The sequence below is a fragment of the Podarcis tiliguerta genome (assembly GCF_965153285.1).
Source record: "Podarcis tiliguerta genome assembly, chromosome: 3".
Taxonomy (NCBI): domain Eukaryota; kingdom Metazoa; phylum Chordata; class Lepidosauria; order Squamata; family Lacertidae; genus Podarcis; species Podarcis tiliguerta.
Window position 1 is genome coordinate 39,601,427 of NC_139536.1, and position 25,661 is coordinate 39,627,087.

The window sequence follows — 25,661 nt, forward strand, 5'->3', positions numbered from 1 at the left end:
CTACATGGCATACAAAGGGAGAGGCATGTCTGTATGCAGGAAATATCTTGCCAGCAATCCTTCCCTTAGAATTAGCCTACATGGAGTTTGATTACCTTCAAGCGCCTCTTGGCCATGCACTTGAACAGAGGCACCTCTTGAGTGAAAATCTTGGTTAAAAATCTACCCCTGTGCGCAATTAGTAATGAAGATACCAAATGCAGCCAGTAATAGGTGCTACACTATGACTGCTTAATGCAGAAAAATTGTGTTCTATATAGAGTCTGGCAGGTGGTTCACTTTTAGACTACCGAGAAAGGTACAGTGCATCACACTGTATATAACAGAAAGGAATCAAACTGCAAGGAGACGGGTTATTTCCTTTTTAATGCACACTAGAACTACGTGCCACCCTTCTGCTTACATTATTACTGTCACCAAGTTCTTTCTCCTGATAACTTGAGGCACAGTCTAGCCAAACCTGAACACTTTGGCAAGCCATTGAGCGTTTCATCTACTTGAAACTTCCCCACTGAAAAATACAACACTTCTACTCAGGTGTAAGGGCTACTGAGTCCAATACAGGTTACTTCCATGTAAAGCTAGCGGTCTGGTTCACACTTTACCTTAATGTTGGCTTGATCATGCCATTTTCCATGGGCAGTAAAGTGGATTAACCTTAAATAGAAGCCCATCAACTAATTTAGCCAGAAAGGCATTTTTAAAAACCTTTTAACCAAAGAACCAACTCAGAAGAGAACGGGAGGATGGCAGAGTCAACATCAGATGGACTAACTTGTAACTGCCCACAGAAAATATCATTAGTTGCCACCTCCCGTTTCAGTACAGCTAGTTATTTTTGTTTTCAGTACTGTATGGGGTTCTCAGTGTGCCTAGTATAGTATTTATACATTTGAGCCAATTTGCAGGTTAGTAAAAAACCCCAGATATAAATCTGTTTAGACATATACATACACAACAAATGCATTCAGCTGTAAATAGTGATACAAACACCCATAGCTACTGAACAGTTCAACATTAACTGTTTTAAGCCTTCACTGACATTAGGAAAATGGATTGAAAGACCTTTGGTATAAAACACTGAAAATTACAAAACTGAGCAGTTTGGTCAACAGTAAAAGGCATATTTTGAATATTTACACTCAAGGTCAACAGGACATACTCCTAAGTTAGTACATGAAGGATTTTAACCTAAGTGTCCTGATCTTATTTCTGGCCTCTATATACACATTTTGGATCTTTTCAGCCCTCCTCTTTTCTGCACTAGATCAGTATTCCACTTCTTCTATAATTGATTGGGGTGTAAAGGAGCATCGACCCAATCCTGTTTGCTGTGTTTTTCACAAAAATAACAAATAAGCTTTTTTTTTGTTTTTAAGTACCTAGAGTTCACAGCTGACAGTCAACTGATTATGCAGCTCCTATAAGATCTTCTTGGTGTGTAGCTCCTTTCTATCCATATTTCCAAGTGAACAGGACTTCAGCACAGTTCCAGTGTTACAATATATACATAAATACATTTCAAAAACCTTTTCCCTACAAAAATATATGCAGTCTTCTGAACTGTTTGATATCTTTATGCTGGAGCGATCTTGCAGCATTTACTATTCTTGCTTTAGGAAAGTTATTCATGGTCTGCAAAAGTGTCTCCAGGACAGTTTGAGGATAAATCTTCTTTATCTGGAAGATTTTTAAAAAGAGCATTATACAGTTGTCACAAGAAAAACACACTGGACTGAGATACTAAGCCTTTTGGGGAGAGAGAGCTGTAAATTAGAAAAGATCAAACAAGCCATACACAATGATACTAAACAGGTTGTTGAAATTAGTTGCAGATCTGGCCTGCAGTTATCAAGAACGGGGGGGGGGGGGGGTGTTTCCATTTATGGTGAGCATCCTCAAACACAAGTACATTAAGAGCATCATTTCTTTTCCTCTTGCAAACAACTCCAAAGAAAAAAATTGGGAATACAATAAGCTTTAAGGTTCCCAAAGAAACAAATTTAGGTTTATATTTCATGGAGGCTTTCGTTGTGCAAAGGTGACTCATGCATCTTTTGGCCAAGGCATTAGATACTGTTAGTTTACATTAACAGACCAACTAAAGAAGAGGGCTCAGCTGTTATTAATACCTGGTATTTTTCTTACCATCATAGGTTGTTCCACACCAAATGCAGTAGAGGTGTTCTTCCCTTAGATACGCTGTCAACATGATTAACTTTTCTGATTCCTGTGTTTGACAAATGAAATACACCTTTAAGCACAAATGGATTATGCATTAATTTTAAAATTATTTTAGCTTATTAATTTAGACCAGGGGTCGGCAAACAAAGGTCTGCGGGCCAGATCAGGCCCAATTGCCTTCAGGATTTGACCTACGGACTGTCTGTGAATCAGCGTGGGGATTCTGCTCGTTTGGGCTGCGCCATTTCCCCCCCTGCGCCATTCCGTTCCCCCCCACACACACACATCGTGGTGGTGCCTCCTCCCTCCCTCCTCGTGGCTTCTCCCCTCCCTGCCTAGAGGAGGAAGGGGGTGGGACTGAGAAGAGCTGGCCCCTCTCTGGAGTCAGCCCTTTCACACTGCTCATCTTCCCCCCGCCACTGCCCTGGTGCGCCTGTGGGCAAGAGAGCAGAGCGGACGAGATCGCTTTGCCTACCCACGAGAAGCAGTGGCAGCGGTGGCGACGGTGGTGATAGCCCCTGGGAAGTTAAGTTCAGCAGCTGGGGCTGGGGGGTGGGGAGGAGGACTACTTGCCCCCCCTTGCCGCTTCTTCCAGCTCCCCCGCCCCCATGCCACTTCTCCGGCCCACCACAAGGTCTGAGGCACAGTGGACCGGCCTGCGGCTAAAAAATTTTGCCGACCCCTGATCTGGATTATTGAAGTGCAATGCAGCTTCCAATGGTATCTAAACTCTACACTTACGTCGAACTCATCTTCCTCTTTTTCTTCCTCCTCCTCCTCTGCATCCACGTCATCTTCCTTTTCCTCCTCTGGCTGTAACCAGAACCACATCTCTTTGGGGGATTCAAGGCCCTTTAAAGCAAAAGTTTGGCAGTAACAACCAACATACCCCACCCCATCAATTTCTTGGCAATTTGGAAAGAGAAAAAGGTGCAACTTTGCACACCTGGAAAAGCAAAATGCTCAAAAAATAACAACAGAAGCAGTCTCAGAACTTGTTGCATACTCAAACCTGAAAAAATGAAAATGCAGCACAAGGCATTATAGCAAAGGTTATATTAGCATTTTCAATTCACTGAAGCAGTAAAACATTTTCTGGAAAAGATGGGGACCATGTCTATGTTGTATGTAGTTCTTAGACAATAAAAACAGGAAGCCAGGCAGGGAAGTAAACCAGAAGAGAGTTGGTTCTTTTTTGCTTTCAGCCTGTCAATGCACCACACTTGACTTACGATGACGTGGGTGGGTGGACAAGCTCGTAAAAAAGTTGGTCTGGTAGGTTACGAATACTTACTTTCAGTAAATGATACCCATCCAAAGTCTTTGGGTCACAAAGGCACAAAAACATTTGAAAGAAATGTTTTTTTTTTAAACTTACTTTCTGCATATCTAGTTGTTGACAGGCTTTCTGACTTTTCACAAGGTCTCGTTTTACTTGAAGTTGCTCCTGTTTGGTCTTCAATCTCAATCTTAAAAATAAAATGAAACATGACTACCAAGAAACATAACTTGGACTGGTTGAGATATTACACTGATAGAAGAGAAGAAGAGGAGTTTGGATTTGATATCCCGCCTTTCACTCCCTTTAAGGAGTCTCAAAGCAGCTAACATTCTCCTTTCCCTTCCTCCCCCACAACAAACACTCTGTGAGGTGAGTGGGGCTGAGAGACATCAAAGAAGCGTGACTGGCCCAAGGTCACCCAGCAGCTGCAGGTGGAGGAGCGGAGACGTGAACCCGGTTCCCCAGATTACGAGACTACCGCTCTTAACCACTACACCACACTGGTGTATATGTATCTATCAATTTGTTTTGTTCACCATCGTGGGAGTTGTACGATGGGCAGTTTAGAAGTGCTACAAACCCAAATACTATATTACACACACCTTTTGGAACCCAGATCACTGTGAGCAGCTCCCATCATCCCTGATCTTTGACCATGCTGGCTGGGGCTTGTGGGAGTTGGAGTCCAATAACATGTGGAGGACACTATGCTAACTACCCCTGGTGTAGTTCATACTGGCAATACCTGATGGTGATATTTGATGGAGTAGCAGCCTAATTTGGTATGAGGCAGTTTCTTATGCACTGTGGGAAGGATAACCCCACACAGCACTGTTCCTCAACCCAGTGCTCTCCAGATGATGTGGACTCCCAACTCCAATCAGCCCCAGTCAGCATGGCCAATGGTTCTAGAAACCACTATGCTGGCTGTTGCTGGCCTCAGTTGACTGGAAGAAATTTTCAGAGTTTCAGACAAGAGTCTTGTCTGGCCGTATCTGCAGAGGTCATGGATTCAACAGGGGACCTTCTGCATGCAAGCACGTGTTCCACCATGAAGCCACAATCCTTCCCATAAACAATACAATTCTTATTTGCAAAGAGAAGACGAGGAATGAAGCCCTTGAACGTTACTTGAAGAGGTCAGCCGTCTGCTCCTCCGCTTGTTTCCTCATATGCATTTTTCTCCTGTAGTTTTCCAAGTTTTCTTCAGCTTTCCGTTTCTTTACTTCTTCATGGCCAAGCCCACTTCTGCCTGTTCCAAGTTCAAAGCGCTAGTTAACACATCAAGAGGCACCGTGTTTGAACTTTAAAACATTAAAAAGGAGAGAATGGACACAAACCTGTGGTAATGTTCAGAGGAATAGGCTCGACAATCCCCTTTCCTGCAGAAAACAAGAGCAGTCACGGTTGATAAAAACACACATGCTCATCACTATTAGACACATTTGTGTTCCTTTCATCACAGGAGCTCAGAGTGGCTTGTAATGGGGTTCTCACATTACAACAAACCGTGTGAAGTGGATCAGACCATGAGTTAATGACACACCTTAGGCTATCTACTTGGCATCTGAACAGAGATTTGAGTCTAGCCTAGTTAAAGTGTTTTGCACAGGTTCTCTGTATCTTTCATGTACGTGCATCATTTCAAACAACCAGAGAAATGAAATTTACTAAACAGATAACAGGCCTTTGCCATAACTTGAAAAAATAACTATTATATGATTCTACATTAATGTTGTAGAGTAATTCCCCTCAAGATGTAAGTTATACTGGTTCTAACCTCACAATAAATTTATGTTACTATTTCAAGATTTTTAATTTGCTTTGACATTCTGTTAATTAGCACTTCCTGTCTCCCAGGGAAAATATCAGGGCAAGAGGAAGACCAGCCGGGTCCAAACCACCAGCCAGAGAACAAGCAGCTCCAAGGAGATTGCTATTTCCTCCCTTCCAGAAAAAATACTCTGTTCCAACTGCTAGTTGGGCCTGGGACTGCAGAACTGAAGGGAATAATATTCCGGCCCAACCACTGGCCAGCAGACTCAGGACTGCTGATTCGTTTGTGAATCTGAGGTTTTTTTGTTTATTATTATTATTATTATTCCACCAATCTCTCCCTCTTCCCTAATTTTTTTTGGGGTGTGTGAAGTGGTGACTCACCCCCCCCCCCCCAGCGGTAATTCCAGGGTCCCCTCTTACAGGGGATTGCACCTTTATATGGGAGTCACTGGCCATACACTGAAAGGTTGTCAGCGAACTCCCCTGCATTGCGGGGATATGGGGTGGGCTGCCAGCATACACAAGCATCTTGCTGTGCACCCTCCCATGTCCCATCCACCCTGAGGAGCCCCAGTACCCCCAGCTGGGGGTCTGGGAGGGATACATGCCCAATGCCTAAGCCAAGGTCTTCCTACATCTGAAAGGTTTAATAAAGCTGTGGCCAATTTTTAATTCCATAACACGTTGTCACGGGTCGTTATTCCTTCTGGTGGTCTCTCAGGGCTGGGGGGTCTCTGCCTGGGCACGCAAAACACTCTGTTCCAACTGCTAGTTGGGCCTGGGACAGAACTAAAGGGAATAATGTTCTGGCCCAACCACTGGCCAGCAGACCCAGGGCTGCATATTTGTGTGTGAATCTGAGGTGCTGCTGCTGGTGGTTGTTATTATTATTATACCACCAACCTCTCCCTTTTTATCAAAGGGAAGGAAGAAGGGCAATCAATGAGATAGCATCCTTTAATATATATTTTTAAAAAACCTTCCTTTTTTATATGAGGGAAGCTATTTAGGGTGAACCAAAAATGTCTTACGCAGCAACTTTTTTTTTGTTCTTACTTTTACACAAAGAAAGGGGCTCCGTCAAAGTCTTTCCGTAAAGGCACCAGGGCACTCACATACACACACCCACACAGGCAGAAGGGGAGACGGAAGGAAAGAAAAAGAGTTAAACAACAGGGCAACATTTTTTGTTCTTACTATGAAAACAACCCCCGTTTCTTCTTTCATGGGGGTAAGGAAGGGGAAAGGGGGTTCCCAGCAAGCCCCAAGCCAGCATCTCTGTAAATCACACCTACTGGTCTGTCATGTTGGCCTGCTGAGCCGGGGCTTGCTGCAAAATCAAAAATAGTGCCATATTTTCCCGTGTATAAGATGATATTTTTTCCTTAGAAATAACAGGCAAAAATTGTGGGTCGTCTTATACATGGATAGCGGGGGGGAGGGGGGGGCAGCAGCCAGCAGGATTGGCAGCGGCGATTGGGCATGTGATTGGTTGCTGCGGCAAGGCCTGCTGATGATTGGTTGCGGCAAAAACTGAACGATATGTATTGAAAAATCACCCAGGTCTATTACACAGACATTGCCATGATCTCTCAACCCAAGAACTGTTTTAATTGGATTGTTTGTGTATTTTAATTTTATATTTTAATGCTTGTGTTCATTGGTTTTTATACTTCTAAACCACTTTGAAGCCTATTTTGGCATTAAAAGGTTTATAAAACAACAACCATAATAATACCATGATACAGTCTTATTCAGAAAAAGGGAAGCTGAGAAACTCACCACTTTTGCCAAGAGGTTGACCACTTTTATAACCCATCTTCTGAAGCATAGCAAAACCTTTATTCTCGTTTCCCAAAGCAATGTTTAAAACAGTATCACGTTGTTCTTTCTCCTGCTCTTTTATACTCTTTTGCCGACTTCTCTCGTTAGCTTCCTTTTGTTTTTCTTCTTTCTTAAACACTTCCTTTGTACGCCTCAGCATTGGCATGCCTGGTCTGATGTCCTGGCTGAACAAGTCCAAATATCAAACTATTATATAGCAATTACAGAAATAAATAAATAAATAAAGTTTTAAGAGCGTTTTCAGTGAACCACATGTAATGCTTAACAGTACATCCCTCAATGTTTTATGGGGCTCACTTCCAGGTAAGTGTACATAGATTGCAAGGTTAATACAGTTTCCAAACAGAATACCACCAATCTATTGTAATTATCATTCTTGCAAGAAGAATATGTTTCTCTTTTCTTCTGTGAAATGGAACAAGGATAGATTAAATGGTACGATAAAAGCCCCACACAGTGGTATTTCTGTTGCTGTAATATGCTCACAGAACACACTGGTATATGAAAGGCATGGCAAGGAAATTGAAGGGGAAACCTAGGTTGAATCAGTAGGGAGTTGTAATCCACAGTAATATATTCTGGAATATGTGTGGGAAGCTTTTGGCCCTCCAGATGTTGCTAAACTACAACTCCCATCAGACCCAGCAAGCATGCCCAATGGTCAGAGATGATGGGAGTTGTAGTTCAGCTACATCTAGAGGTTCAAATGTTCCCCATACCTGTTCTAGAGGCTGCTACCTCTGTGCTAGGTCTTACTGAAGGAGACTATAGAAGGGGAATATATTAGAGGCTTACCAGTTCATTCTCCACAAGAAAGGGCCGTGGGAAGAGCAGTGTTGAGAAAGAGTGTAGTCAAAGAGTTAGTCTATGCAGGGATGGGCTTAAAATGGCTTAGGTGGCAGTCTGAATCTATTCCGCCCTCCAGTTCAAGTTCATTTTCCTGGATTTAGAATAAGCAATTCCTATGCCAGTTTCATGGGCCACTTAAACATACTCCTCAACCACTTGAAGCCATGTAGCTTGGCTAGAATCATTGAGTTCAGTCACTGTGGCACAGAGGCAGGTATCCTACATTATATGAGGGTGCCAAACCCAGGAACTGGATAGCTCTGAAATGGCAAGAGGAAGGGTGCACAGTTCAGCTTTCAGTCCCAAATGTCACTGGTCATGTTTGATCAATCATCCAAGACTTCACAAACCATGGTTTATGAAGCTGTAGACAAGCATCATGGCCATGCATCATTCCCTTGCTCCACCTGATTATCCTTCCTCTAGCTGTGCCCCAGCTTGAGCACAAAGAGCCTGGGTTGCAGTAAGCCACAGTTCCTGATACACCAGAACTAGGAAGCTCTGGCTTAAAGCAAGCCAGGATCTTTACACCTCAGCCAGTATGCAGCCAGAGAGTGCAAAGCGATGGCACTTGGTTTATTCTTTATAAGGTTTTGGATGATCACACATATGCAGCCATTGTACCTCTTGGAAAGACCTTTTCTCTGGTTTCCCAAAAAAATGATACACCCAGTTCAGAGATAGATAAGTGAAATCTAAACTACTTCTGTGCTAGGTGTTCTTGGAGCAGAAAAGGGGACTATACAAGAGATTAACACTCTTCTTGTCCCAAAGAAAGGACTGGTGGGAAAGTTGTTGGTGCAGAAAAAGAGTGGAGCAGTCAGTACAGTTAGTCCATGCAAGACGGAGCTGTTCCGCCTAGCCTTCGGTCCGGGCCCAATTTGACCCCCCTCTATGGGACTCTGTAAATTACCTCTGTGGCCCATTTATCGGGTCATGTGGGACCAACATGGATAGCTGGCCCTGATGAATACTTGAGGTTCCTGACCCCTATGGTTGTAATTCATGGGCAGTCATTTAATTTTATCCTGATTCTAATTTTTAAGCTGTATTTTAATCAGTTGTTTGATTGTGTTTTCATGTATTTGATGTTAGCCACGCCGAGCCCGGTCTAGGCCGGGGAGGGCGGGGTATAAATAAAAATTTACTTACTTACTTACTTACAATGGTGTGCTAAAGGAACTGACAGAAGTCAGAACAACGTTTGCATGTGGTTTGAGACTGCAAGACCTGGGTCCCCAGATGGCCAGCTCTAGTCCAACAACAAAAGGGGACTCAAGGATGAAGAACCCTCTTCTAGGTGATATCAACTTGAAGCATTTTAGCCAGACCTCTTACTCAAAAAATAATTGAAAAGTTCTGTATCTGAAACACCACAAATAGCTTCAATTATTAGTGCATGTGTTAGGCACTGACAAGTTTGATAAGTTTAGAAAAATATTGCACTTACTTAACATTAATAAAGGAATCAGACATGTAGTCATCTTCTTCATCACCCATGATTGGTATTAATACTCCACTTGCAGACCTCTTGCCTATAAACAATATTTTTCTAGCTTTTAGAATGCATTGAAAATAGCTAAAGTTTTCACTGATTTTTGGAGGGGAAATTATTATTATTTCATGTAGAGTACCATATTTTTTGCTCTATAAGACTCACTTTTTCCCTCCTAAAAAGTATGGGGAAACGTGTGTGTGTCTAATGGAGCGAATGCAGGCTGCACAGCTATCCCAGAAGCCAGAACAGTGAGAGGAATTCCTCTTGCTGTTCTGGCTTCTGAGATTCAGAATATTTTTTTTCTTGTTTTCCTCCTCCAAAAACTAGGTGCGTCTTGTGGTCTGGTGCGTCGTATAGAGCGAAAAATATGGTATTTATATCCCAACTTTCTTCCAGCTTGTCAGACTTACAACAATTAAAAACATTATTATAAACTACAAATTAACAAAAACAAACTGTGACTTTGTTACAGCTAATAGTTGCCACAATTTTCAGAGTGCTCTGGTGGGAGGAACAGTAAGCTGTAAGCTGCCCAGAATGGCTGGGGAAACCCAGCCAGATGGGCATGGTATAAATAAAAAAATTATTAATAATAATAATTTCATTTAGTGTTCCTAGAAAGAGAGCAAACTTTAGGGGCACTGAACCTTTAAATTAATGTGGTGGCTCAGTTAGATGAAATCCCACCTAGAAACAACTGAAAAGCAAAAGCAACAAATAGCCTTGTGGCACCATAAATACTAGAAAAATTATTATGACTGATGCCCAACATCATCATGCCAGTCAGGCTGCTCACCCCAAAAGCCTTATACCTCAAGTGGGATTGTAGCCTGACACATACAGCACAATTCTGTGTTTATCTAGCAAGTGAACAAGTCCCCACTGGATTCAAGAGGACTCGCTCCCTGCTAAGAATGCACATTAGCAAAGAAAAGGTGCCATACACAGCCCCTCATGATTACCCCAGTCTCCCCATATTACCGTATTTTTCGCCCTGTAGGACGCACTTTTTCCCCTCCAAAAATGAAGGGGAAATCTGGGTGCGTCCTATGGGGCGAATGGAGGCTTTTGCTGAAGCTTGGAGATCGAGAGGGGTCGGTGCACACCGACCCCTCTCGCTCTCCAGGCTTCAGGGAGACATCCGCAGCCTAGGCAGCCCTGCGGGAGGTCCCGCAGGGCTGTCTAGGCTGCGGATAGCAGCCTGCTTCCCGGAGCGTCGGGCGCCCTGAAAGCAGAGTTCCCCGCAGGGCTCCCCACGCTGCGGATAGCAGCCTGCCACCGGCACGCGGGGCACCCTGAAGCAGAGCGCCCCGCGTGCCGGACAAACATCCGCAGCGTGGGGAGCCCTCCAGGAGTTCCCCGCAGGGCTCCCCACGCTGCAGATAGCAGCCTGCCGCCCGGCGGGCGGGGTGCCCTGAAGCAGAGCGCCCCTCGCGCCGGGGATACATCTGCAGCATGGGGAGCCCTGCAGGAGTTCCCCGCAGGGCTCCCCATGCTGTGGATAGCAGCCTGCCGCCCGGCGGGCAGAGCGCCCTGAAGCAGAGTGCCCCTCGCACCGGGCAGACATCGGCCAGCCCCACAAGCCTGGGGGGACAGCAGGGAGGCGCAGCGCCGTCATCCCGCTGTCCCTCGACCTGGTTCGGTTCCCCGAGCTGCTTTTGGGGGGGAAATAAAGGGGAAAATTTTTCCTTTATTTCCCCCCCAAAAAAACTAGGTGCGTCCTATGGGACGGAGCGTCCTATGGGACGAAAAATACGGTAACTGAATGTAATAAGAGTCCTGTCGAATCAGATGAAAGGTCTATATTCTAGCCTAACATCCTGCTGTGCATAGTAAAATAACAGAACAAGCTTGCTTAAGGACTAATGCATTAGTATCATTATTATTAATTCTTAAATTTCTATACTGCCCTTCATCCAGAGATCCTAGGGTGGCTTACAACATACCGTATTTTTCGCTCTATAAGACACACTTTTCCCCTCCTAAAAAGTAAGGTGAAATGTGTGTGCGTCTTATGCAGCGAATGCAGGTGGGAGGCTCTGTCAGCACTCCCTTTAAAGAGCTGCGTGGAGTGTGTGTGCGGCTCTTGGGGGCTTTTCTCCCTCCTTGGGAAAAGCCCCCAAGAGCCGCACACACACTCCGCACACTCTTTAAAGGGAGCGTGGCTCTTGGGGAAGCCTTAGCCGTGCGCAGCCTCTCCTGGGCAGGGGATGAAGGCTCCCTTTGCCCGGGAGAGGCTGTGCGCGGCTAAAGAAGAAGCCAGAACAGCGAGTGGGATCCCGCTGGCTGTTCTAGCTTCTGGCTTAGCCATGGGATGAAGGCTCCGCAGGGGAGCAGGAAGCCTCTCCTAAAAACTAGGTGCGTCCAATCGTCCGGTGAGTCTAATAGAGCGAAAAATATGGTACAAACACACACACACACAAACAAGAATACATACTACAATAACAAACAAGTGCAATTACACCCCCTGCACCTATACAGGTGTTATTATTAACAGCATCAGCTTTCGTGAACTACAGTCCACTTCATCGGATACATGAAGTCCTACCCTCTGTGCTGCAAGTACGCACACACACACATATATAGTGGTGTGGAGAACAGCCCTCTCTCCTTGCCGTCCCCCCAGCAACTAGTGTTCAGAAACACACTGCATTTCATCGTGGAAGTTGTATACAGCCATCCTAGCAGCACAGAATTGCAAGGGAGCCTTAGGGTCATCTAGTCTAAACCGCACCCCCCCACACACACAATGCAGGAACCCCACGGCTAGCAGCTGCCCATAGCCTGATCCAAGAAGCTGCCCAACATTCGCCAGCAACACTCAAATCGGTACAGCACCAGCTCTTTATCATTATTCCCTACCAGCCTCCGCGCGCCTCTTCCACCCAGTGAAGCCTAGCCCTCTTGCGTTCCAGTCTCTCGGCAACTGCGCAGGTGCGCATGCGTGCCTTCTACCGGCCAGCTTCCGGGTATGGAATGCGCTTGCGCGGCAGCCGGCGCTTCCTCAGCTGGTGGGGAGAGAGGGATTCGGTTACTGAGCGGTGCGCCATGGCGACGTCAGGTGTTTGCCCCTTTCTGTCAAACGTCGCAGTGGTCTGCGGTACCGCGAACTGTCGGAAGAGGTGGGTCTGGGAGAAGAAGGACTTACTTGCGGGGGGGCAGGGGGGGGAAGAGCCGCTGGGTCAATATTAAGGGATGGCGGTTGGGTGGCGTGGGGGGGGGGGGGACTTTAACTGGGTCCCTGTGAGGAGGAGGGAGGAGGGAACGAACAACGGCGGCTCCTACGGGTGGGCAGCGGGGTCAAGTTAAGGTGGTGCGCTGCTTTCGCGGCGGGGTGCTTCGGCCTTTAGGGCAGGCGGTCGCTTTCGAGAGGGGCGGGCAGGAGTTTTGAGTGGCGGCGGGTTTCCTTATCGCTGGGGCTGCCCTTGACACCAGGGTGGCAGGCCTTGGGGCTGGATATCCGAAACTGCCGTTTCCTCTGACTGGCAATGGCCCCTCTGGGATCTCTTACTACTGGGGGGGGGGGGGGTTTGGGAAGTCGCACCTTCTGCATGCAAAGCGAAGCACACGAGCTGATGGAGCTCCCTCCGAAACTGAGCGGGGCTTTAAAGCGCTTGGGGGCATCCCCAGCAGCTACAGCAGTTTCACACCATTTATGCAGCAGCAAGCATGGGGTTGCTGCTCGCTCTTGCACGCAGCAGGCAGCTGCAGATATTCTGGGCTCTCTGTCGCTGATTCCAATGGTGCAGTTCTCAGTTTATTATGATGTCCCATTCATCTCTCACCCTGTCCTTATTGAGGTGGGAAGCGATGAGCAATAGAGCCTTTTCAGCTGCAGTACTCCTGGCAGTGGAATCCTCTCCCGGTAGACATTTAACTGGTACTTACTCCTCCTAGCTTTCAGGCACCCAGTGACAGGCAATTTCCTTCCTACAATTTTGATGCTTGATGGTTTTATTCCGCCTTCATTGCCTGGCTGTTATTCTCCCTGCCCCTCTCTTTTACTTCCAAGTTTTATTTTGTTCCTATCCTTTTGTATACTGTATGTAAATTGATATTTGATTTTATTATGGTTGTTATTTGACTTGGAAGTTTCTGTGGAGAATATTTTAAATAAATTCAGCAGGGGAATCTGAGATCACAAATTCAGGTTTCACTTTCGTCTGAATAAAATTTTACTTATAGCAGTAGCAGAGGACAGGATTGGAGAGGAATCTCATAAAGTGGCAGCTCCTACAAGAATTGGCACTCTTAAAACATAGTCTTAATATTCCTATCTGTGTGTGACTTCTCTGGCATATCACCTCAGAGCAAGTGAATCAGGCAGTAAATGTGCTTTCCACAGACTTGAGATAATACTTCTGGCCCTTCTGAATGACAGAAATTCCAAATTACAGTACAGTTCTATGTCTACTGAGAAGTAAATCCCATCGAGTTCAATAGGACTTAATTCCAAGGTAAATGAATACAGAACTGCCAAAAAGAGGTTCCATAATCATTATTACTAGCCTGGCAATGCACTCTCTCTCTCTCTGACATTTTTTCCTCCATTGCACTTGATGAGTTGACTACCCTATTATCTTTAGTTAACCCATGTTTACCGTTGATCCTGTGCCCTCCTAATTGGCACCTCTGCTCTTTGTTATCCTATCTTTTTCTTCCTCTCTTCAACATTCAAATGCACCACTGTTTTCCTTATTAAAACAAACCAACTCTTGATCCCTTTTCTAGGTCTGACTACTGTACAATTCCTTCCCCCTCCCCTTTTCATCAAAGCCCTGCTTACTTTCATGAGCTAATCTTTTTTTCCCCAACTCTGTTGCTGGCCCCCATCTGGTCTGCCAGCTGCATGTCACTGCTTTTGCCTCCTCATCACCAAATCCAAAAGTCTCTACTCAGTTCTCTTCCTCTTTGATATCTAGGTACAGTAGATCACTTTCCCCTACTTGTTTCACTTTGCTTTATGTCCTAGATCTCCTTGACTTTGTTTTCAGATGGCTTTCTTTCTGTCTAGTTGATATTTTGGTGTTTCTAGAGGGGGAAGCCCTCTTTGTTTTCTTTCTTCATTGTGGTTTCTCAGATGTCTGTGCTTGTATTTGGCCATCTGCTATTCTGTCCCTATACAGTGTCCCTGAGTAACATTATCACATATCATGGCTTTCAGTACTATGCACTGATGTCACCCACCTCTACCTAAGAAGAACTTTCTTCATTCTAGTACAGGCATAGGCAACCTCGGCCCTCAATATGTTTTTGGCCTGCAACTCCCATGATCCCTAGCTAACAGGCCCAGTGGTCAGGGATGATGGGAATTGTAGTCCCAAAACATCTGGAGGGCTGAGGTTGCCTATGCCTGTTCTAGTGCATTTCTAAGTGTGTCTTTGATATTTCTGCCTAGGTATTGCATCGTTATTTCAAACTCAGTAGCACTCAAAATCGAACTTGGTTCCTCCCAAGCCATCTCCTTCCTCCTTCATTCTTAATCGTTAATAACATCACCTTTCTCTACTGATCAGGCTTGAAGCCTTGGTTTTCTCTATCCTTTGCCCTCCATTTTCATTGCCAAATCATTTCTTCTTTTACAATGTTACAAAAATATGACCAAAAATTCTGGTCCATGCCTTGGTCATCTCTTATGTTGACTACTGCATTCTTTTCATGGCTCTTCTGTTGTCTTGCATTCATCCATGCAGCATTCTGCTGCCAAAATTATTCACTCTGACCCTGTGCATCTTTTCTCCCTTGCTGCTCTCAGTGCCTTGAACTGCCTGCCAGAATGCCTCCATCTGACCACCTTCTGTATTTCCTCCTCAAAATGCATATTCTCTGGCAGCCCATTGGAACAACATCTAATCCCAGTACCCTATGGTAACTAAGCTGAATAATGTGTAATTAAATAGCAGCACATTCTCTTCCTTTTTATCCCTGTCACAATTTCCCTCAACTTCCTCTGTTGTAAGTCCCTTGGTGAAGGACCTGTAAAGTGCAATGTGCATTGCTGGTACTAAGGAAATAATACATCAGTGCAGATACTTCATGTAAGTGTTTGACAATCTGGGATATAATCAAATATTAAGTAAATGAGCTGTTTGTAAACTGCTATTAGGAATAAGAAAATAATAATAATTATTGTTCTATGTTATGTTTTCTAATAGGAAATAAGTACACCTGTAACAAAAGCAGATTTTAGCCAGCCATGGAGCTTGCTCACAGTTTGTTATTAAATGAAGAGGCTTTGGCTCAAATCACAGAAGCAAAGCGACCAGTTTTTATCTTTGAATGGCTGCGGTTTCTTGACAAAGTGCTAGTAGCTGCTAACAAGGTATGCCATGTCCCCTCCCACCAGTCTTTGGTTTTTATATAGTCCCTTTTCATTGAGTTTCATGGGGCTTGCTCCCAGATCAGTGTAAAGGATTGCAGTCTAACTCCATGACATTATTATGTAGTTCACTAATTCATATTTTTAAAAGATCTGATTTGCCCATAATTTGAGATGAATGTTATGTCCTGAGCTGTAATTCCCTTTCCAAGTTTGTTTTAAGTGAATTTGTATCAATAGTTTCAGAGAAATGCCAGAAGCATTTAGGCAAATGGGCCAGTGGATTAGGCCAGTACCGGCTTCATTAAATAAACCACCAAATATCACGAATGTCAGATATCTTATTGAAAAATAAAATGACACATGACGGGTGGTTATAGCTCTACTAGCAAAAATATCCCAGAAATAAAAATACTTGAATAGCAATCATCTGAAAGAATTAAGCATTTGAATGTTGAATTATGAAAATCAGAGCAAATACAATTTTAATTTGTTTTGTTAACAGACGGATGTAAAAGAAAAACAAAAAAAACTTGTTGAACAGCTAACTGGTCTTATCAGCAGCTCTCCTGGGCCACCCACCCGGAAATTGCTTGCTAAAAACCTTGCTGCTCTGTATAGCATTGGAGATACTTTTACTGTATTTCAGACACTTGATAAGTGTAATGAAATTATCAAAAGTAAAGATGATACATCAGCCTACTTACCAACCAAACTGTAAGTAACAGATCACATACAGGACAATAATGTTGTTACAAGTGATGGTTAATTTGTTAATTTCTTAGAACACAGAAGAAGTAGCTGAGCAGATTCGAATGATTTTTGTGATTCATGCTTACAGAACCCTCAGGGGAATATACCTGTTTAGAAATGAATGATGCCTTGAAGTAACAATGGAATCAATTTCCTACTGTTTTTTGTCACAATATTGGTTGTGACAAGAATTATGCAGCTGAGGGTGGAGGGGTAACTGGGAACATAAGATCCTGCTAGATCAGACCTTTTAGTTCAGCATCCTAGATGATGGGCAGTAATATTTAAAGCGGGATTATATAGATGCTGCAGGATATCAGTGGAAGAAAGTGTTCGTTGGATTAGCATTAGTTCGTTGGATTAGCATAAGCATCCACACTACAGTGGAACCTCTGGTTACGTACTGTCCCCCTTACGAATGCTTCGAGGAACGCGGTTCGCTAACCTGGAAGTAGATGCCCCTAGTTGCAACCTTTGCCCCAGGATGCGAGCGGAAGTCGTGCCTCATGTTAAGAACAGTTTTGTGTTAAGAACGGACCTCTGGAACGCATTCAGTTCATAACCGGAGGTACCACTGTATTATTGCAGAAGGAGGGAAGATGAAACAATTCTTTAAATGTCTACTTGGAAATAAATAAATTCACTGGGCCTGTAAATTTCTGAATATATTGCCCACTTCTAAACAAGCTCTGTTTAGTTTTGTCAAATCACTGTGCTGGCAACATGCAGGACTTGATAGTGTATTGTTTTGCATGTTTACTAAGAAGTAAGTCCTATTGGGGGTTTACAGGCAGGCAAATGTGCATAGGCAGGCAAATGCAGATGAGTGCTGCCGCATTCTGGATCTATTAGGTGCAGCCTCTGATGGAGAGGCTTTCTTCCACGTGAAGAAGCCTGCTTATTGTATTTCTAAGTCTAAACATGCCTAAACATACAGAAGAATTGCAAATGTTTTCTAGCTGGATTATCACAAGAAGTTGTTCTTGACTTGGCTTTTGTGCAGGAGGACAGCAAAAATAGAGCTTAATTGAGAACAGTTACATTCCTTCACATGCAGCAATCCAGACTGGATTGAGAACTTAGTTTTTCTAAGTGATTACTGCCAAGCAGTTTGAAGGAAACTAAGCCTACCAATTGCTTGACATAATTTTACCAGTCATTGTGAAAATCACTTAGGGAATTCTCAGGAGCATCTTTTAGGAACTATAGGTTATCATACTATTTGGAATTAAATTCCATGCTTTCAAGACTATTTTGTTAGCATCAGACATGCAAAGTCTGAGAAGACTGCATTCTATGCTCATAAAATACTCTTAAAATATTCCAAACTACAGTTGGTGAACATGCTATATTTATTTTGAAATATGTGAGAAATGTGATTCATTCTTTGGGTGAGAAAAATCCTAATGAGCATGAGAGTAGAAAAACTTAATGAAACTTGGCATTCGTTTTACCTGTCACTTAATTGCTAATCCATGTGAATTTTTACCTTCTCATTTCTAAAACTATATCTGTGGCCAAAATATAAGTTTGTAGTCTCTGATTTCCTTACAAAGTATACATACTACATAAAACTGCCTGCTTGCCTGAAGATGTTTAAGTTTTGATTTGATGCTTCTATTTACTAGCATGTTACCTAGTGAAAAAATACTAATGATGATTTTGCCTTTTTGTAGCACTGCAGTGGCATGTGTTGGAGCATTTTATGAAAAAATGGGGAGAATGCTGGGTAGTTCTTTTCCAGAAACAGTTAACAATCTCTTAAAGTCTCTGAAAAGTGCTGAGGTGAGCGAAAGTGGTGTTGTAAAAAAACACAAAATCATATTTTTCACTCTTTTACATATTTAGTTTGTTAGTCTATTTTGTAAGAGACTAAAACCATCAATTAAGGCTTGGGAATTTTTATTTAAGGCTATTCTGCTGTCTTTTATTTATATACTCTTTGTTTAATTAGGATGGCCATACGTCTGTAATTTCCAGGACATACCTGGAATACTGCAGTTTGAAGCAGTGTCCGGGCGGAAATTGGCAAAAATGTCTGGGAAAACCTGGACGTATGGCAACCCATGTTGGCAGTGTCATTTTTTTGCCAACTTACCATAAAAATACCTCAGAAATGCGTCATGACACCAGTTGTGTGGTATCTCTCTCTTTCATATATGAATTATGAACCACCTCCCTTTGCCCCTCACTTTTTAGATAATTCTCATAGTTACATTATGAAGATACAGAACAAGTTGTTTCTTATTTCCGCTTCATTCTCTCTTTCCCCTTTTCAAATCCCAATGCAATTTGTAGTCACAGGGCCGGAGTGAAATATTAATGAGTTTGCAGAAAGTCCTAAGTGGGCTGGGTGGTGCTGCAGCTTCTTGCCACCGTGATATTTATAAGAATGCGAGATCTCTCCTGACAGACAGAGCTATGGCTGTGCGATGTGCAGTAGCAAAGGTAGGTTTGTATTATTTTACAATTTATAAACATGCAGGGTTTGTTTGTTCACTAAATTTTCTGTTGGTATTTCCTTGGTGTGTTGTATTTTGACATTATTTCATATGTCACACAGTGTGCACAGTGTAGTTAGGATGTGGGTTTGGTGGCTAGCTTATCCAGATCACCTTCTGAAAGCATTTGGGCTGCCACAGAGCAGTTCCCGTCTGAATTTTTTAATACGTGGCATTAATCTTTGTAATGGGACTCTAAATTGTAGCAGGAAGGACTTTTTCCTCTTACTGAGGAAAGAATGTGACAATGTAGCTTTCTTCTCCCTTCAAAGCACTGAAACCTTTTACGCAGGGAGAGAGAAAAGTGGCCTGTTTCTCTATTTTTTCTGGAGCAGAGATTTTTTTGGCAGGGGCAGATTTTAAACTGAGAGGTAGGAGGCAGCCCCCCCCCCCGCAATACATCTGAAAATTAAATGCTACTGAAGTGTTTGTAGACAGGAATTGGACGCTTGTATCCTGTGATTCAGTATTACTCTCCAATCCCGTATCTCATAATAATGTTTTTGTATGAGCACCAATGTAAAGATAGATTTCAGTGTAACCTTTCTGAATGGTTTTTAAAAGTTATTATGCCAATCATATCTCATAAGTGGACTAAATGACAGTGATGATCGTGCTGGCTCTATTCCCAGAGTGGATGGGTAAGCATTTTAGAAATATTAAACAATTATTGGTATGTTCTTTCTCCTGCCCCCAGTGCCTACTGGAACTACAAAATGAGGCTGTATTTATGTGGACAGCAGAACTGGAAAATGTAGCAACACTTTGTTTTAAGGCTCTGGAAAACTCAAATTATGGTGTACGAGTTGCAGTATCAAAACTTTTGGGAACAGTTATGGCTACAGCACTGATACCAAAGCAAGCAGCAGGTATTAAATATTGAATTGTCTATGCAAATATTATTATGTAAGCTGGATATATTTTGTGTACTATTTGCAAATCTAGGCAGGGTCTGGTATGGTTTCAAATTGGATGGTGGACCGTAAGTTGAGATTCCTGAATTGCAGGGAGTTGGACTAGATGATCCTCAGGATCCCTTCCAACTCTACAATTCTGTTATTCTACTATAAAATTGTATTGTGGAGATTGTTGTTGTCTCTATTTTTACAGCTAGCCAAAGTTAAATCAATTAATCTACACAAGGAAAGCATTGAGATAGAAACCCTTTGTGAATGAGTTATGTAATCATTTGTAATTGTCTGAAGGCTTTTACATATATTTAATAATCATTAAACGCTACTAAGTTTTTGTTGCCTTTGTTCCTGTAACAAGGCAGGCTACTTGTCAAAATCACAGAAGTAATATGAGTCCAAGCAATTATTTAAAAGTATTCTATTAAATTAAATTACTATTTTTTTTCTTGAAGTGATGCGCCAAAATGTGAAGCGGGCTACACTGGAAGAGGTTTTGGAACTCATGGCCACTGGTTTTCTAAGAGGAGGATCTGGATTCTTAAAGAGCGGTGGTGAGATGTTGAAAGTAGGAGGATCTGTCAATCGAGAAGTGAGAGTTGGAGTTACGCAGGTGTGTTTGCTCTCTTATTCTTCAGTAATTTTCACAGTGTTGTTATCTCTGCCTAGGCAAGTGCTCAAATAGCTATTGTTCCATAGAAAATGATCATTCTTATATTCATGTCTGTTGACTAAGCATGTCACAAATGTGCAGTTTTTTCATGCCATATAAGCCAATCAGATGAATAGATTTAGCACATCGATAAATAAGTGAGACCTGTACAGGGACGTTTTTACCATTGGGCGTAGTGGCAGTGGAGAGCACCAGGCAGAGAGTCCGGGGAGGGGAGAGTGGGGAGGTAAGCGAGGTGGAGCGGGGGCTTGGTGCCTGCACGCCTCCGGCGCCCGTTGGAGGCAGGAAGGCTCCGGATGCTTTCCCGCAGTCCAGAGTTCTCTCTGCTGGCTCCACGACACACTACCTCCTCGGCTGAGTGGTGTGTGCTTGCATCCCAAGCTCTGCGCATAATAAACGTGACTCTACCACCACTCCCCCCATCCACTCCACCTTGAAAAATCCCCTCGCTCGAGGCTACACGCTGCAACTGCTGCCCCCATCTCCCCTCCCTCCTTCCCCTGCTTCTCCACCACCTTGCACAGAGCCTGCCTCCTCCCACTGCCTCCACCACCTCTGCACTCCTTCACATGAACCGCGTTTCCTTCCCCTGTCCAATCCCCTCCCAGTCATGCTCTCTCCTCCCCCCCCTTCCCCAAGCAAGAATGGTGAGACTCAGTGAGTGCGCTTCTCTGCTGCGGCGACAGCCCAACTCGCTTCGCCTGTCCCTGCCTGGACGAGACCCCCGCCTGCCTCCCTTGCCATCCCCATTGCGCCCGGCTGCCCAGCCCCACATCATGATCCTGCTGCGGGAGCCAATGCCCGGGTGTGTGCGAGCAGCACAGGGCAGCAGCATGAGGACGGGAACAGCCTCAACAACTTTGGGGTCCCAACTCTGGGAAATGGGGGGGCGTCGGAAGGATCTTTGCACCACGGCGCCAGATATGCTTAAGATGGCCCTAGACCTGTATAACCAATTGATGTACAGTCATACCTCGGGTTGAAGTAGTTTCGGGTTGAGCGTTTTTGGGTTGCGCTCCGCAGCGACCCGGAAGTAACAGAACGCATTACTTCCGTGTTTCGCCGCTTGCGCATGTGCAGACGCTCAAAAGGACGTCACGTGCATGCGTGAAAGCGGCGAATCGTGGCCCATGGAGACGCGGGTTGCGTTCTCTTCAGGATGTGAACGGGGCTCCAGAACGGAACTCGTTCGCATCCAGAGGTACCACTGTACCCCCAGCCTCTAAAAGGAGTACCTCTGTGCAGTGCTCCAGTCAGTCTGGACCAAAGGGCCTTGTAGTTCTCTTTTGAGCTTGCAAAGGTTGCCTCCCTCCTTCACACCTCCACAGAGGCCTTAGTCTGCTGTGCTAAAAGATAGAAAGGGATGTGAAAGACCTCTGAGACTCTGAAGGGCTGCTGTTAGACAGAGTAGATGCTTACTGCACTTGTCTGACTGGCAATTCCTGAAAATATTGTTATATTGTGGTGGGAGAAGGGGTTCTCCAGGGTCAGAAAAGGGGAAAATATCCATTTATTTTTATTTCGTTCATCATGAATCAAGGTAAGCGGTGAATCATAATGGTAGTGAGGACAGCGCTTCCAAAAGTATTCCTTCTACTTGTGGTAGCATTAGATAGAAGACATCATATATGTGAATCCATCCCTAAAATATGGTTGTTTTGCCTCAAAATCTTATAAAACCAGGGTCATTTAAGTCTTCTCTTTAGAGTTTCCCTTTGTTTGCCCCTCCCCTCTATTATGGAAATGTGTACAAATCCTTCCTTTCTGTGGTTGTAATATTTGTATTTTGAATTTGCAGGCTTATGTTGTCTTTGTCACAACATTAGGAGGTCAGTGGCTGGAGCGCAATTTTGCTACATTCTTGTCACATGTTCTAGATCTGGTTTCTCACCCTCGGGCAACGCAGACTCATGTAGAAGCGGTGTACTCTCGAAGATGTGTCTCCTTCATCCTCCGAGCCACTGTAGGAAGTTTATTGGGGGAGAAGGCACAGATTGCAGCTGCCAAAGATATATGCCAGGCAATTGGTAAACAGATGAAGGCAGTAGGTAAGAATGTTAAGGTTAAGGTCCAAATCAATATAATATATTCCTGTCCCATAAGTATGAAGGAATTTTTAAAGCTGTGAAAAAAAGGTTTATGACAGATAATCAAACAATATTATGTGCCCTCATAACACTGAAGTGCAGGCACAGTATGTAATAATCCGTAAATACACTCTAAAATATCTAGCTGTGCTGACTGAATATATATTTCAAATGCTAACTGCACCACAGCAATGAAATACAAAAGTATGGTTACTCAGAAGATGAAGAATGTTTAGGACAGCTCACCCACCCCCCAAAAAAATGCATATGCGGCATATGGGCATCAAGCTACTTGTGCTTGAGATCAGAGAGCTAATTCTTAAAAATATTTTAAAACTGGCAGTAAATAGGAGTCAGAACTTGGAAAATCAGTAATCGTGAAGAGAATTTAATGCTTTGGTTCTTTCCCTTCAGTTTTCAGACTCATCACTATTAGACATTTTTCATAAGCTAAGTTTCCATGGTGAAAATATAGAAACAATGGCATATTTCTTGATAATACTTTCTCATTCCTTCAGTAATTATCCGAAAGTAACTCTCTTGTGATGAAATATAAAATACTTGTGATTGAAAGGCGGCTTTTAATGTAGGTTGCCAGCAAGTCATCTGAATGTACGCTAAACCAATCTCTGTTCTGTAAGAGTTGTCTCTTAAATTCTGTGGCATCTCAAACAAACACATGCAGCTCAGTTTCTTAGCTACTGTGTACAAGCAACTCTTGCATTTCTATAGTTCTTTATACTGATACTCTTCTGAATACACCCCAAATTTACAAGAATGCTGGATGACACTCTCTCTTCTCCCACTGCTTTGCCAGAATCAGTTGTGAATGATGCTAATATTGAAAACAAATCAGGAGCAGCTGAAGTTGCTGCAAGTCAGCATGTGATGGTTTGTGCCCTTCAGGAGCTTGGGAGCCTAGTTCAGAGCCTAAGTGCCACTGCTTCACCTCTCATACAAGAGCCTTCTATAGGTAAGTTGTTAAGACTGTAATTTAATATACAGTTGCCTGTATAGAATTGTACTGTTCAGTATCCACTTCTGTCTACCAGCTTACTTGATTACCACTAGATTCTGGCATGAAAAACAAACCCAGCAAGACATTTGAAGATGTAATCTAGAAAAATGCAAGGGCATTTAACTGCCTTTGGTTTCAGCAGAATGTAAGCAATTCTGAGATTCTTTAGCCTGCTCCCATAACAGCTAAACAAATTGCCTAATAAAAATGTATTTGTGTATACAGTTATCAATATAGTTATCAATATAGTTTCCCCATAAGAACCTAGAGTCTGGAGAGTTCTGGTGAATGCCTCGTTGTGCGTTTATTGAAATGAGAAATAAAATGGAAATTTAAAAGCAAAAGTGAACTACTTTTAAATCTCATTCTGTTGAGTAAGATTTTAGACAGCTTAACTTACTATTAAATTGAGTGAAAGGGGACTGAGTGGTATAGAGTATATCCTAGTATAGAAATCCATTATTGATTTCCCTTTAAGACTCACTATTGTCTGTGTTGATTTCAGGATTGCTTGAGACTGTTACTTCAGTTCTTCTTCATCCAAGTATGGCTGCCCGACTTGCTGCTGCATGGTGCCTGCGTTGTGTAGCTGTGGCCTTGCCTTTCCAAGTGACTCCTTTCTTGGACCGGTGTGCCGAAAGGCTCAATAATTTGAAGACCTCACCAGAAGCCGTTAGTGGTTACAGTTTTGCAATGGCTGCTTTGCTAGGTGGAGTTCATCAATGTCCTTTGGGCATTCCCCATGCAAAAGGAAAGGTGAGATACTATGAACATATGTGGCTTTGCATATTAAGTTCAAATCTTAACAACATAATGGCTACAGAAATAAAATGAACTTTGCTTCTGCTGCCCTAATGCTAAACGCATTTACTTGTTAATAAACACCAGTTTGCTGTTGGAAAGGGTCTGGCTGGCTACCTCCTGACTATAAAATGCATTTAAACAGAAGAAGAAAAGATGCTACAGCAACCAGTATAATCACGTGCGGGCCATGACATATCCATGCCAGCCCAGGTGCTAATGTAAGCCCTGTTTGTCACTGTCGACATCATCATCTGCTCTTCTCTTTGGGGGGGCCCCTGTGCTGTGAGTCCCTAAACTCTGACCTCTTGTGTCAATGAGAGAAGAAAATAATTAGTGTGTCACTCCTTACAATACTCTTTCTCTTAAATCTGATTCCTAAATTTCACTATCCTTCTGCTTTCATTTGACTCAAAGAGTTCATTTGCATCCAAACATTCCCCTGGTTAATCTAGGCCACTGTTTCAGCTGCCAGATCCCTACTACCATTTCCCATTCCTTATTTAGTAATACTAGGATTCCTCATTTCCTTGCATCTTTAAAATAAAGTTGGTTTGGGTACCCTATATATACACGGGTTTTTAGTTTTCTTCACTCTTCTGTAAATATTTTATTTTTGTTGAGTAAAGTCACACAGCCATTTTATTCTTTATGCCATTTTGGCGTAACGTGTGTTATTTTGAACCCAAATTGGAAGTGTTATTGCTAATTCCTTAAATAATTGAGAATACTGTTTAAAGATTTCAAAGTATTGTGCCTCCATGGTTACACATGTAAACTTTTGTGTTAGCACGTAATGTGTGATTAGGAATGGGCACATAATTGGTAACAATCTCCTTTTGTTTTCAGATGGTTGTTAGCATTGCAGAGGATCTCTTACGATCTGCTGCACAAAATAGCAGATTGTCTTTGCAGAGAACCCAGGCTGGATGGCTTTTGCTTGGTGCTCTGATGACTTTAGGTATGTAAAACAGTGGCTGGCTTTATCACTGTGGTGTAGGACAGTCCTGGTATTCTTAATAAAGTTGTCAGATTAGTCTTGACAGTAAAAATTCCTTAAAGTTGTTATAGTCAGCAGAATAAACCAAGCTCTTCAGAAGTTCATATTTGTAATTGGGGAGAGGCATGTTTGACTGGCACTTTAATATGTGATGAGAGGCT

At 43.3% G+C, this 25,661-nt stretch overlaps 2 protein-coding genes across 3 annotated transcripts in view; one reads left to right on the forward strand and one right to left on the reverse strand.

Moving 5' to 3' along the window:
• Window positions 1-347: 347 nt before the first annotated feature.
• Window positions 348-12,395, reverse strand: GPATCH11 (G-patch domain containing 11). 2 transcript variants are annotated; one of them, XM_083432263.1, is made up of 9 exons: window positions 12,300-12,395; window positions 9,390-9,474; window positions 7,028-7,254; window positions 4,807-4,848; window positions 4,598-4,718; window positions 3,563-3,653; window positions 2,926-3,036; window positions 2,149-2,230; window positions 348-1,680 (listed from the first exon to the last, which is right to left on the reverse strand). In XM_083432263.1, the coding sequence occupies exons 2-9, from the start codon at window positions 9,437-9,439 to the stop codon at window positions 1,625-1,627; spliced, it is 780 nt and encodes a 259-aa protein (XP_083288389.1). In that variant the 5' UTR covers window positions 9,440-9,474; window positions 12,300-12,395; the 3' UTR covers window positions 348-1,624. The 2 variants fall into 2 exon arrangements, with proteins under 2 accessions (XP_083288389.1, XP_083288390.1); XM_083432264.1 differs by lacking the exon at window positions 12,300-12,395 and having other exon boundaries at window positions 7,028-7,276.
• A 7-nt stretch (window positions 12,396-12,402) lies between these two features.
• The window catches only part of HEATR5B (HEAT repeat containing 5B), a 47,892-nt gene continuing 34,633 nt past the window's right edge, over window positions 12,403-25,661 (forward strand). Inside the window, exons 1-11 of the mRNA XM_083432082.1 lie at window positions 12,403-12,559; window positions 15,593-15,759; window positions 16,262-16,473; window positions 18,186-18,294; window positions 18,808-18,957; window positions 19,708-19,879; window positions 20,377-20,534; window positions 22,393-22,642; window positions 23,499-23,654; window positions 24,205-24,455; window positions 25,350-25,461. Coding sequence (XP_083288208.1) covers window positions 15,634-15,759; window positions 16,262-16,473; window positions 18,186-18,294; window positions 18,808-18,957; window positions 19,708-19,879; window positions 20,377-20,534; window positions 22,393-22,642; window positions 23,499-23,654; window positions 24,205-24,455; window positions 25,350-25,461 — 1,696 coding nt within the window. The 5' untranslated portion in view covers window positions 12,403-12,559; window positions 15,593-15,633. The remainder of the gene's footprint in view (window positions 12,560-15,592; window positions 15,760-16,261; window positions 16,474-18,185; window positions 18,295-18,807; window positions 18,958-19,707; window positions 19,880-20,376; window positions 20,535-22,392; window positions 22,643-23,498; window positions 23,655-24,204; window positions 24,456-25,349; window positions 25,462-25,661) is intronic.

Coding starts and splice junctions, on each gene's coding strand:
- GPATCH11 (XM_083432263.1), bottom strand. CDS start 9,439: ATGGGTGATGAAGAAGATGACTACATGTCTGATTCCTTTATTAATGTT. Junction 4,719..4,806: donor TCCTCTGAACATTACCACAG/GTTTGTGTCCAT, acceptor AACTTGGAACAG/GCAGAAGTGGGCTTGGCCAT. Junction 3,037..3,562: donor AACAACTAGATATGCAGAAA/GTAAGTTTAAAA, acceptor TTTGCTTTAAAG/GGCCTTGAATCCCCCAAAGA.